Source organism: Branchiostoma lanceolatum, chromosome 9, assembly GCF_035083965.1.
Source record: "Branchiostoma lanceolatum isolate klBraLanc5 chromosome 9, klBraLanc5.hap2, whole genome shotgun sequence".
NCBI lineage: Eukaryota > Metazoa > Chordata > Leptocardii > Amphioxiformes > Branchiostomatidae > Branchiostoma > Branchiostoma lanceolatum.
Window position 1 is genome coordinate 15,323,183 of NC_089730.1, and position 14,352 is coordinate 15,337,534.

At 41.2% G+C, this 14,352-nt stretch overlaps 1 protein-coding gene across 2 annotated transcripts in view; it reads right to left on the bottom strand.

Moving 5' to 3' along the window:
- Positions 1-14,009, bottom strand: part of LOC136442069 (zinc finger protein on ecdysone puffs-like) — a 47,929-nt gene extending 33,920 nt beyond the window's left edge. For both annotated transcript variants that reach the window (XM_066438683.1, XM_066438682.1), the window contains exon 1: positions 13,328-14,009. In XM_066438683.1, coding sequence (XP_066294780.1) covers positions 13,328-13,843 — 516 coding nt within the window. In that variant the 5' untranslated portion in view covers positions 13,844-14,009. The remainder of the gene's footprint in view (positions 1-13,327) is intronic.
- Between the last annotated feature and the right edge of the window lie 343 nt (positions 14,010-14,352).

Below are 14,352 nucleotides of genomic sequence, written 5' to 3' on the forward strand. Positions count from 1 at the left end.
AGCATTGGATACCTATATTTTCGGCTTACCGCTTAGTTCTGCAGCCATTATCCTGGCGCAGGTCTTAATTTTGGATTGTCGCACCGTGCGACCGTGATTTTAAATCTAGTCGCATTCTCAAGAAACTGGTCGCATACATATTGTGTGCGAGTCGCACTCACGAGCGCTGGGGGGTGAAAATCCTCAAAGAAAATCACCACTACCCAAGCTCTGTTCTGCACACACAAACACCCTCAAGTGATTAATCTCTCTGAGCCTGTCTGTAATCTTTCAGCAAGGGATTGTTTTGTAAATGTTGGATGGTTTTCACTCAGCTGAGTTTAGTCCAGACTGACTGTTTGAGCGAAAAAAGTAAAAGGCCAGTATTGCATATTTTGAAACAAATGTGTGTGAGATGGAAAGTTCCAACAAAGTATACAAAATAACTTCAAACTGCCATTTCAATCTTGTCCTACAATGTACTGTATATCATTTTTATGTACACAGCATCTTTATACTCAAATACTGGATACTGCTACTACCAGTACTACTAGTGTTTTTGCAAATCAGGCCTAAAAATATAATTTAAGAATACAATGAACTGCTATCTGCATCTACCTCTAAGCCCTAAAGGAATTTGTATCTACTCTAGTGAACCAGAACTGCAACATTTGGAATCCTGAAAGAGTTCCAAATGGGGATTGAGCCAAGGGAAGAATGCTTTTAGTTTTACCAGATTCTATTGAACCGGCTGTCAAAAGTTACAAAGGAGACTCAGAGCAAATGATCTACCATGCACAGGAAGGCCACATGTGTTCATAGCCCTACACACTACTGTGCTACTTGTAAGTCCCCAAACCTTGAGTCTTGACCTTGACTTACCCCAGGGCTATGTGTGCAGTCCTACAGTGTGGAAAACGGCGTACCACACTTCCTGTAGATATCATACATCATGTACATGCCAACTACAGTACAGTCTCAACATGGCATAACCTTCTATATATCATCCGAGTACAATGCAGGGCCTTTCTGAGGGCGCAAGATTTGTGTCAACTACAAAGTTCTTGGCAAAGATTATGAGACCTAAAAACTAGTCAACATACATGTACTGGCAGATGATAAAATTACTTGCAGAGACAACTCAAATTTGTGAAGGAAAAAGGGGCAAAGATGATGAGAAAGTGTGTATAAACAGGTGTATAATCTTGAAGTATACATGTACGTTCCCTGTCACTAAGTCACAAGATCTATTAATACTATAGACAATTTTTACCTTTTTACGTTATACTAATTATCATTCTGTTTGTTTCCTTACAGTTAGCCCTCTGGCTTGAGTTTGCGAATAAAGATTAACTAACACGCAATTCAGACATTTAAGACGACAACTCCCACCCCTGGTTCACCTCTGTCCTCTTTCATTTTCCTTACCAAACTCCAAGAACCTCACACTGAACTCAGCCTGGCCTCTCGGAGCACAGATGTATATTTACTCTGATAGATAGAATGAAACGTGACTTTGCTAATCCAACATGAAAGGCCTCTATCTGCAAATCCCTCGAGTTTAGTTTATTGCTCTTTTCTCCCTTCGCTGACATTGCAGTGAAAGAGCCACCACTAGCGCTTACATACTCGTGCAAAAGAGTTCTGTTGTCTCATTCCCCTGCTATTGCCTGGCTTCTCTTTACCTAGTCTGGTGAATATCACTTTGTGATCGCAGCTATGTAAAAGAGCTGATTAATCTAAGGCAGCCAATCATTGTAAAGCAATTCCACCTAACGTGCCCCTAATGAGTGGAAACAGGTTGAACGCTGGCCTGATAAGACAGCGTGGTTTACAGAACCTGAGTCCCACATGTGCTCTATCCGGGCTCGTGTACATGGCTTTCGTATCAAGCGGAAGACCTTATTTCCCCTGACGTGCCTGGCAGAGAAACATGGCGGACGTTGCTCTGCTGCGTATTTCTATCAGAGAGTTGGCGAGGATGTATCCATCATGTTGACCTATAACATGTGTCAGGGAACATCTGAGACGCGACTTCTGACCCGGGTTGACCTTTGGCCTTGCTCCTGGCACAGGTGAAATAATCAGGATGGAACCATGGCCATTGCTGTCTGCTTTAATATTTCTTCTGATAAATCATGCTTTTTGAGGCATGGTTCTCTGCCAATCTTTTCTTATGCTCTCAGCTTTTACTGGACATGCTTTTACTGCCTCTCCACAAGACGATGTGATCTCAGAGCAACCACTAAGCGATCAAAGATTTGACAGATCGCTCAATAAATTTCATGAATAAAGAACAATCTTTTTTATGTTTTGTGTGTGTTGTGATTTATATTTTGTGCACGATTTAATCCAACGTTTACATCTTGCACCATTTTATTCAAATTATGAAATGAAGGGTTTCAATTCAAAACTCAATTTTGTTGTTGCACGGTCGCTCAGCTATCAACATTTAGACTTAGTGGAAAGGGGGCTTTTAAGTTTAAGCATTTTCTAAAATTTGAATGACAATGCAAAATTTCTAGCTTATTTTTTTCAAGCGTCCTAAAGGTACAATTAACCCATCGATTTATCCTAAAAAAAATTCACAAAAACCAATGATTCAAGTTACTGATACTTCATGCTTGCTTCAGCACTGCCAGAATTAAAAGGTGCATTTCGTCATTGTTTACAATACGGCAAACCAATTACTGTCATTCAAACGCAAGCAGCCCACAACACTTCATCAAAGGTCAACTGTCATTACCTGTTTATGTGGAATTCCTAAAGAACACCACACCTAGCATAGTAAAATAACAATAGAGACACTGTATAGCTTCATTTCAAACCAGGCAGCAATATTTTGTCTACTAGTAGTAGCACTATCTCGTAAAGTTTGTCCTATTCCCGCCGAGAATGTGTATTTATGTTATCAAGTACCACATTTCACATTAAATCTACAGGACCAACAGGGTTGTGTTTATTTGAAAAGAAAGTTAGAAACCTATCAACTACATATAAACAAATAATCCAACACTACAGATGAAGGTAGAAAGCCTATAAATCTACGAGTACTTGATACATTTTGCAAGTTTAACATACATTGTAGGGTTGACAAAATGGAATTTCTGTGCAATGTTTACCTATTCATTCTGAAGCTGAAAGACATATACGGTTTGCACAAGTCAGCTGCACTGACCCAGAAAATGTGGCTCTTTCAATTGCATCCTGATACTGATCATCAACATACATAATTGTGAAATATAAAACTTATCCATATACTGGTATGCTTGCCTTCACTATTTATGGTGTAATTCTTACCCCGTACCTGTGGTGGCTCAAGTGTGTATGAAAATGTTGGAATTCAAGTCTGAACCACATGATTGTGTATTTTGGTGTGTGACTGTGTGTCATCTTTGGCCATGAATTGATGTGGCTTCATGCCCATGTTCCTAATGTCACAATGCAGTGTTTCCGCCAGAGGGGCGTCTTCCCGTCAAATGACGGCCTTATGTCGCTTTGGACGGCCTGAACTCAGACATAGGCCGTCCTCTTTAAACAAAAGACAAACTAATTACTAAATGCCGAGAAATCGGGAAATGAATACGAGAGGTCGGCATAATTTCTTTGAGTTTTTCTTTGTTACTGCGGGCGTGGGGACGCTCTATATCGTTGGAAATTCACACTCTTTTGTTTGTTGCTATTGTTAAGCTTGCGAAGAATCGATGTCGGTGCCTTTGGCATACGGTGATCTCATTAAAACCCGTTTTTCAAGACTCAATCGAAGAAAGTCATCGAAGAAAACAAGGAAAAACGTAAACAAAACAAGAATTTCGCCCATGCATTTCAGCCTCTACGTCGTGATTTGCCGCTGTTCGCCTTCATTTCTGGCCGTATTCGACACAATATATATTCCTTTGAATATTTTTCCGTGAAAATTCTCCGTATGTACCGTAGATAAATCGTATTTTCGCTATGAATTCACATAAGTCATGACGCTCGCTCGAGTCCCGGGCCGTCCGCCATGTTTTTAAGCTCATTGATATGCAAGGTTCTGAGCGCTGATTGGTCCGCGTCATAAAACCTGTGCTCTGATTGGTTGACAGCAAGGTGTCATGTGACCACAGGGCGGGAAAACCCCTTTAGCTTTACACTTGAGGCGTTTCTGGTCAATATAGATCGCATTTTGTGACGATTGAAGCAGTATTATAGCGACCTTCGTAACAAATTGATTTTGAAAAATTAACAAAGTCTCTTCTGATCACAACATTCAGTTACTTTTCCTGGTCAATTAATTTTCGCGGTACGGTCAATTAATTTTCGCGGTCCGGTCAATTAATTTTCGCGGTACGGCCCTCCCCAAGTGGACGGCCTCTCAGTCGCGGTCTGGCGGAAACACTGTCACAATGTATACACTAAGGACATCATATGTCTGCAAGAAGAACAAGGATCTCTACATGAGCTTAAGTTTCATGCAAGAATTCATCCTATGCTACACTTAGTAATCAGAAGTTACGGCAGCGAGGCCGATGGCTGGATAACATTACCTTTTACTGTGTGTTTCTTATCTGTAGGTCAAAGTCAAGGCTACCATGTGCTACCTTTTGCCATTGACTTCGCATTGCATTAAAGGTGTGGTCTCTATTCATAAACAGAACTGAAATCAAATACGCCTTGGGTCTATTTCAAAACCTTATTTAACCAATATTGTCTTATTTTGTAAAATATACATTATAGGTTTTGATACACAGAAACAAGAAGCAAATTCCATAATATACATGTACTTGTGTATATATACGGTATGCAGTACACATACACATGTACAGTCACACCTATAGAAGTGACCACCTCTACATAAAGACTACCAGGCCAATGTGATTACTTTTTGGTGGTCCCTTAGATCATTTTTCCCATTGACACAGACCTTAATGACCACCTGTTCACATTGACCAGATGGTATAGGTCAGTCCCCTGAGTGGTCATCTTGGGGCAGTTTTGACTGTATATACTAGCAGGTAAAATTTGCAGCCTAGTCTACTAATCCTATTTTCACAGTGTGCATGGTGCATTCAATCCATAAACAGTAGCCGCCAGAGTGGATTTTAAGGGGCAATGACCTCTCCTCCCAGCGGAGATGGTGGCCTTGAACTCACAGCATGGGACTCCAAGGCCAAGACCTTCACGGATTTCCAGCTCTGCAGGAAGTCTGTCTTTTATCTTTTCTCATCTCAGAATCACAACAAGAGTCGCTCAGCTTTACATGACATTTGAATACATCTTTACACACGAGCAAACAACAGTTCAGGCTTTGACCTACTTGGTTTCTGTCTTGTATGGAACAACAAGACTTTGTGTGATCTATTCTTCATCTGAATACGCTTCATTCTACATGAAATGTATCATTTAGTATGCTCCATAGAAACCTGTTAATGAAACCCTCTCCTTCCTTTTTTGCAAATTGCCAATCATAACAACAGAGCAATTCTAAATGTGGCATCACCGTAAAAATATTTTATACAAAATTGACCCCATTTTTGCCGTGAAAGCTGACTCCCCACAATGTTCGGGCTGACCTAGTCTTAGCATTCTTCTTATCGCACACAAGACGACTTCAAGACACAACCTGGATGAGCATCATGACTCAAGATAATCTGAAACCCCAAGAAACCCATTTCTTAGCAGTGATAAATTTTCTCATTGTTGGCGACTAACAACAGAAGCCTGGAGTGAAGGAGCTTCAAGCGTTATTTCTTTGATCCCAACATCTGAGAAAAACTGTGAAAAAGGATCTATCTTCACACCACTCTTGACAGCAACATGCTGAGACCCTCTTCATTATAAGTATGGGGTCAAGAATGTGACCCCAGGACATCTTCAAGGAATCTTCCTGAAGTTCTTCTCAGAAAACCGAACCCTTAAGATGCCCTTCTTGAGACAGGGCCGAGACTATGGGTGGTCTTTCGTCTTATCGCTAACATTAACGGTTTCATTCCATCCATGACTATTGAAGGGCCTTATGAAGCAAACTGGACAAGAGGAATAGATCACAGACAAAATGGTTTGGACATTTGTCTGATCCTAGTTAGCACTAGCTACAGGTCTTCTGGAAACAGTACATCTGGTACATGTTACCTGTGGCCAAGCCAAGGTGTGGCCACACTTTTGTCTGGACAGCAGCTGGATATGATAATGAATTTAAAAAAAGTCAAGTGGCCAACCTCAGACTGAGGACGAAGCACTGCGCCTTCAGATAGCTAATACTGTAAATGCAGAAATGTTCGCTGTGGTTTTATGTTCAAGCTTTTCGCGGCAACCGTTTCACCGTGAACTTAAAACCACCGTGAACATTTTTGTCCAGTACTGTAGCAGTATGTGACTATAGTGCTGCCGTAAACTTAAAACCACTGCGAACATTAAATTTTCGCCTTAGCGCGAAATAAAAACCACACAAACTTAAATGCATTTACAGTAGTGCATTATGGCCTTGCCTATTCAGCCAAGTATGCAGTCACGGTTACCCCCACTCTTCTTGATAAGTGTGTTGGGTTCTTTTACAGACATTGAATACCAGTGTATGAATTTGCACTTTCCACAATGTTCACACCATACTTTGTTCACACCATAAGTTGTAGGAGTATTTGGCAATGCTTGGACGCTGTTACCACCCCTCCATGCTGTACCATTTTTCTGGGGAGATCCCTGACACACATTATGCACAGCAATTTGGCTGTAAAGATGTAAAGATTGGGGCTGAAATTTGTCATTCTAAAGAACAAACGCATTGTATGTTTAATACATCCCTGGGATATCTTTTAGAAAATTTATTTGGACAACTGCTTTTGGGCTTTCAAGTTTTTTATCTGGGACTGGGTGACACAGAGCTGGTGTGAGCTGCCAGGCATGACAAGAATCCCGGAGATTCATAGCACATTCCTGTACTTCAGCTTGATGGACATGACACGACCCATGCCTCATGCCCTGGCTGCCAGGCAATACTGCCCTATACTATACTATGGTCATTGGAACACATTCATGGAGACTGGTGCTGCTACTATTGACGAACACCATCCGCTGCAGTGCCGTAGGAAGCCCCCAGGAGGCCCATTCTTGAGCATGAACTTGTTCTGCCCAATACCTACCATGAATATCCATCAATAGCTGCTTAGTTATGCTGTTAAACTCTATCATACCCAAACCAAAAAAATAATCTTCTGCCAAAGGTAATAAAGAAACCAAGAGAGAGTACCTGTAACAAATTTTCATCATTGGTTTGTTTTGTTTTCGTTTCCTAAAACTGGTAACAAAATGCCTGTAAAGTGATGGGTTCTCTGTGCTCTGCAGGACTGTGAGGGGTAATTCAAATTTACCCTGCTGTCTGATGGCTTGGTGTGACATTTACTCACAACAGAGGTACAGCCCCTAACAAGAAGAAGAGTAATTATTCCATGAAGGTCGACCTCGTGTTTGTTTGTACACACATTCTGTCTTGTGGTGGGTAGATAGAAGCTTTATTGACACAACAAAAAGTACAGGGACTTTTGTACAGTCAACTATAAATGACAAAATAGAAATACAAAATAAATCTTAAAATTCTACTAGCTAAGCAATGCAAGCCACATGTACTAGTTACAGTACAATATATTATAAATGAAGGGAGCTGCAAAAAGTGAACTGTTTTGGTATTGGATCTAGTGGCCTTAGCTACAAATCCCATACTCTTGTCTGGAAAATGTAACCCTAGCCAGCATGCAAAATCTTGCATTAACAGTCCAATTTAGGAATCTTGATCATGATACCTGGAAAAAACTAATTATAAGGAGGTAACTGTAGTTGATTTTATACCAACTCTACCAGCTCAGATTACCAGTCCTAATCCTGGTGGGTTGGTCTGAGATTGAGATAAGCAATGGTATAATCCCCAGTGGACTTCAGATTTTCAATCAAAGTCCAATCACAGTGTAGGAGGTACCCTGGGTACAAGCTCAGCTGGACTGGCCTCAAACACTCAATTGTAGAGGATAAAAAAGTGGCTTAAATTATAAAAACCTCCCTGTTAGAAAGATTTAGAAGAAAATTTCAGGACACACAATATGCAATAATCATGTCTCAGTTATATAGTTATAAAAAGTAAAAGAAATTGTTTCCTGTTGAAAATATCTAATGTTTTAAGCAATAGTATACAGTGAGTATATGTACATGTTTAATTGGGCTATTGTAGTACTACAATGTTTGTGAAGGTATTTCAGTAACCATACTCAATTGTCACAGCTTTTGCAGTTGGTTGACTGTCAAAATGTAATGAACAGCAGGGGGTGCAAATGTTGACATGAGATATTTTGGGTGACTGTACAGTTGAATGCACGACATTCCTCTGTATTCATGGCGGAGAGAATTGATACTTTTATCCTATTTCACAATGAACGTATATGTATATACATTCCAGTGTGCTGAACTTAGAACAAGGACATAAAAGGGAAGGGAGACCTTACACGAAGTTAAAGCTAACTTCAGCTTTCTTCTCGTCCATTTTCAATGATTGACAACTCAGGAATTGACAAATGGTTAACAATAATAAATTATTACAACTTAGGAATTGACAAGTAGCTATTGCCTATTGGGAAGACCTAGCGTAATGCTTAAATGTCTGTCCTAATGGGATAGATATGACAACAACAGGGCTGTCAGGAACCACCACAATCTTCCCTCCCATTTCCTATCTGGTTAGCCTGTGTTACATAATCTCTTGCTGCCCAGGGACTAATTGGACCCCCTTCGTTCAGGGGCCTGACCAGTAGAAGGGCTGCTAGTAGTAGTAGTAGTGTGATCTTCTCTAAAAGCTGAATTGAAGGGCCAGTTATGCATTATGTAATGTTGAATCAGAGCTGTCTGGCTAAGAATTACGTGGAATGAAAAACGACTGATTACACCTTAAAGGACATGTTGGTCCCCCCCTTAGGGCTTCCCACCTTTTAGTACACGGTGCCAAAACATGTAAACACCGGCCAATTGTTTACAGGTGAGGAGTTTTACCTTTGGACTGGTGACCTGTGTTCATCATGTTACCTGTAAGTTAGTGTAACAGCAACAATTGACGTAGGTGTTGTTTTTAATAGAGTAAGGTGTGAAACAAAGATCTTTTCTTGACTTAAGTACCAGTACTGCAAGTGGCAAGACAAGGTCAGCTCCAGCAATTACCTTCCGTATACGATAAAACGACCTTCAAGGCACATAATAGCTTCAATTTTTAGCTATTATGTGCCTTGAAGGTCATTTCATCTTTGTAGTCATGGACTCACTGAATCTCTTCTTTGAAGACAATTATCTTATTATATCATGAGAAAGATAGACTTAACAAATTCTATGCACAACCCATATGGGGAGCGTTTCAATAATTTGAAGAAGGGAAAACCAGAATTTTTCTTATCTGTTCCACATTCCTGTACTGCAGGCATGGCCTACCCTGGAGGGGCAACATGCACAGCAAACCATTTACAACTTTTCTAGTTTTCCAGTTCATAAATCTTGTGGAATTGTGTCTGACTGTACTAATAGTACTATGTGTGTGAATTTGTAAACAGACAACTGTAAGAGGATGTCAGTCCCCTATTTGACCAGTTTTCAATTTCATCTGTATTTTGATGTACACCACTAGCCTTGTTTCCAGGGCATATACAGACCAACTCCTCAGCCCTCTAGGGCCAACAGCGCCCCATATAATAAAGATTGGGGGACTGTCATCCAAGCTACATTTGTAGTACACCACATGCCAGTACCACCCGGCCTCTCCTAAACCTTGGCATTTGATTCTTCCTCATCAACAGAAACATCTGCTGTATTATGGGTGGTGCCGCGTAACTCCTCCAGTCAAAATCAATTAATGTCATCCTGCTTGAAAAACAGGGGGGGAAAGAACACAATCCCTTCCCTTCTACTGCTTTTCTTTTCCGCTTACGACTTCAAATCAGACTCAGAGCAGACTCGTTTGCTACGGCGTGGAACTGATAAAAATATCACAGAATGGCACTAAGAGTGCTCCCGAGACATTGAGCTATATGTCAGTATAACCTCACCCACTCTATTAAAGCTATATCGAGAATTATGTGGGAACAGCTATTTTACGTGTTCCAAGAAAAAGGGACTATGTAGCACCCTTAAATCCCAGTCACACCAAACTTGGACTTCTGCCCAAATATGAAGATCTAGCTCAGCCAAAAATTCAGATGAAGATGGAAAAATGGGAACAAGCCCTTAAGCCTAGTCACAGTTATGACGACAATATGCCAAACAGTTGTTAAGGGCCCTGGTGGTCAGATTTCTTATCTTGAGGTATATCCCAGCTATGTACAAATAACAAGCCACTTGTGATACGCATTACACAAATTACTGTTTCAATCACTCTACAAAGTAACAAAGATTGTAAAGTCTTTTCTCCCTAAAAAACGTACATGCGTGTACATCATATATTCAGGGCTTTCCCATTACAGAATGTAAGGGAGGGATGAAGGAAGCAAAATCAAATTTTGCCACTTGTTTTTTTCTGCATATATAATTCCTTCCTGAGTAGATTGGTTGAACATACATGTGTGTGTATTAGTATATAGTTAACATTACAAATACAATATGGAATGTCCTGAAAATCAATTTAAGTAACCACCTCAAATCCACATAGCCCTTAACTTAAGTGAGCAACAGAGAAAAGTGTGTTAAGTAGTCCTTAGCTTTGTGTTATTTCATAGATGACCAAGTAGCAACAATAAACTGCAATCAAACATATGAATTACAACCTAAAGATATCAAAGTCCAGTGGTGGGAAGGCTAATGGTATTGTGATGTTGAACGAACTTGGAAAATTAGGACTCAAAATAAAATGGACAGACGACTACTATATACTAGTACTACTGTCACAAATCCTAGCAGTGCAGAGCTGAGTTTGCTTACACAACTGTCAATGTTATGAGAGGTGTTGCCATAAACAGCAATGTTGTGTCATCATATCCTCCAAACAGAAACAAACCCTACAAGAAGTCTTGAGAGCAAACCCTTAACTTCTGTCTCCTCAATTTCCTAACCCATCAAGTTTGTCTGGAAAAGATGTCTCCGATCTAGTCTCCTGATGTTCACCTTGACTTAACGACTTGTCCAGACTGGTTGTTAAGATAAGGGAATCGCAACCACTATCTCCGAGACTGGGTAGTCGTCTTGCCTTCCTGCAAAGAGTCTGAAGGTGCCATAACGTGTTTACAAACTTCCCTCACCTCGGCTAAAGTTTCCCAAGCCCTGGGCTTTACCAGACAGAAGTAGAATACCAGAGTTTTCCCTGTGGTGACTGTGTGGTTTTCATACTTGGGTTACCACAGAAAGGAGGCCCAAAATGGCTACACAATGGCAGGAACAGACCTGGACCGGAAACCTGTTACAAGCTTGTTTACAGGCACAAGGGGGTTTCTTACTAGACTGGATCTGAGAGATCATGTTCTTTGAGGGTCTGCATGCCCCTTTCCCATAAGGCGTAGGCAGGCTACAATGTTTGTAGATTTTCCGTAATTTGTAGGCAAAGTCGTCTTATAAACGTAATTCGTAGCGAGGCGACCAGCTTTTGCGTAGTTGTCTTCCTTTAGCGTAATATGTTTGAGGTTCTTCTGAATTTAGCATTTTGTCGGAACCCAAAATGCAGACCCTCTTCTTTCTCCTTCTGCTCAGGAGTGTTCATGCTGGGCTTGGACATGCCTGGTGATGGGGAAGAATCCTGGAAATGTAACATTCACCACTCGCAAACGTATGGGTCAAATACAGCTATGTGCGGCCTGTGAAAACAAAGACCGGTTTTATCACCTACTGTCTATTTTTGTACAACATTATTTCAACAGTATACCAGTGCTGTTGAGGGGTTTTACCATATTCATAGTGTACGGGAGGAACTAAGGTGCTAAGGTGTAAGGTAATAGTGTACAGATAACAGCTAGCTGCATTACTGGAATGTAGAAATGAAGTGATGTGTATTTCGGATTTGAGTAATCGTGTATAAAACTATGAAAGGCAGAAATTATTCATTTTATGTCCTACTGCGTTCAATGGTTGTAATGTCGACATGGTACTCACTATAAAAGAAGGTAGTCGGTATATCAATATGTATCGTATTCTGATATTACGTATCATAAGTGAATAGCTGTCACAGCAGGATTTGTCCTTGTAAATCTTTCTACGGCTGCCGAAATAGCTGACGTGAACAGCATTTCTATCTGTCTTTCTTGGACAGCAGATACAAATCACTAAGGGTGAAGAATTCTACCAGTGTTTGTGAACTGTAACACAGTCACTGTTGAAGAAAATATACTGTAGTAAAAACACGACCCCCAATTCTCAGGACACGGGAAGATTGTCAGGCATTGTGTTTCGTCCTGTTAGAGCAACGTTAACCATAATTTCAGCGCTACCTACTCATGGGGGCCTGCATGCGCCTTTTCGGTAAGGCGTAGGCAGCCTATTTCCTGTAATTTCCTGTAATTTGTAGGAAAAGCCGTCTTGTTCATGTAATAATTCATATGGAGGCAACCAAATTTTGCGTGATTGCTTTCCTCGATTTTATCGTTATAGATTTTATGTAGGGGGTTCTTCTAAATTCAGCATAAAGTGTTGCCGGAACCCCCCATGCAGACCCTCACTCGTGTCTTTCTTTGCAGAGTAAAACTGCTGTTGGGTCACGATGACCCTGAACATAATTACAGGACAATTTTCTGTCATTCCAGAAGTCTACACTTAAGTTTAAACTGGAATCTGGCACCACTGTTTCGCCTTAGGATAGCAAAATAAGCAATCTTGATATTGAGAAGCATTGTATGACTCAAGTACCTGTCATCTTAATTCATAAAAGCGAAAAAGTATCATGTTGTTATGATACATGTGGCGAAAAAACAACACACCCATCATCATACAGGTATGTCATTCTCTCAAAAATGGGGGTGTGGTCTGTACAGGCCGACCAACCCAAATTTTTCTGCCAATTATAATGTCATCAGTTGTCTAGTGTAGCCAGCCATATGGAGGATGACACCAGTTGAACATCTGTGATGTGTCCCTTGTTCCCAGTGTTGATATTACTAATCTATGACCAATGTGATCCCTGAAGAATCTGTTGTCATGGTTGTAACTTATAAATAATATCTGATCTTATCTACGTGTGAAGAATCAATGGACATTGGTGGACATTGGTATGCTGAGCAAATAGTATTGAATTTGAAAGAGTGCATTTTCAAAATTTTGGTTGGATGACGTGTGTACATGTTGTCGTTCTATGCTGTGATGTATGTGTATATTAAACGTAATTATATTAAAGTGTTGGACAATTTGTCAATTTGTAAAGTTGACATACCGCATTGTTTCTTTTGTTGCTCCTCCGGGATTGTTGTTGCACGTTCTGATATCGCTGTGGCGGGGTGCCTAAAAGGCTAGTTTGCTGCTGCTGTTGCTGCTGCTGCAAAAGGAGCTGTCGCTGTTGTTGTTGGAAGTTGGCGCTGGCCAGGACGTTAGCGGACTGGTTCCCCACGAGCCCAGCGGGACTGTTCCCGAGCAGGCCGGCTCCCAGCGCGTTGGGCACCGAGGCCATCCCGGCGATGCCGCCCTGCTGTTGCGCCATGTTGCGCTGCATCTGTAAAGCCGAGCTGGCCGCTTGGAAGTTCATATTTTGGAGCTGGTTGGCCTGCATAGTGTTCCCCAGGACTTTGGCGATGACTGCTAGCCGTTCCATGCTGGTTCCACCCGGTACGGCCCCGAGCAGGCTGCTCGCGATCCCGCCTTGGCTGTTCGGGCTCACCGCTCCCGACCACAGCCGCTGGTTCGCCCCCTGCCCTTGTGCGAAGTTCTGTCCGTACCCTTGACGATGTGCCATTGTTCTCTTGCCGCTAGAAAACTCTGGTTTACTCGGAACAAGAGGTGTACCGCCCCTTTTCGTGGGCTGAGACGGAAGGAAGGAATTATCTGCGGTAGTTGTCAGGACGCCACCTGCACGTCCTCATGTTTCCATCTCAGTGGAATATACAGACAAGATGGCGGACAAAACTAATGAACCATGGGTATTTTTCTCGGGTTGTACCATTCATTCTCGGGTAAACAAGGGTGCATGAAGAAACTCCGACAAAAAATGTATCCGATCTAATATAAAAAGGGTGACAAAAAATGAATCTGAAGGCTTTTGAGAAAATAAGGCAGGCAGAATATATTTTTAATCACAGGCACTGTATAGTGCATACTCAGTGCCGCTCGAAGTATGCCTATTGTGAAATTACACTGAAGTTGGAAATATGAATTAACCTTATGCGTTGAAATATTATTTGTATGATGAGATTAGTATTTTCCGCAAAAAGAGTGTATGCCAAGGCCCCAGCGACCATAGCTTGA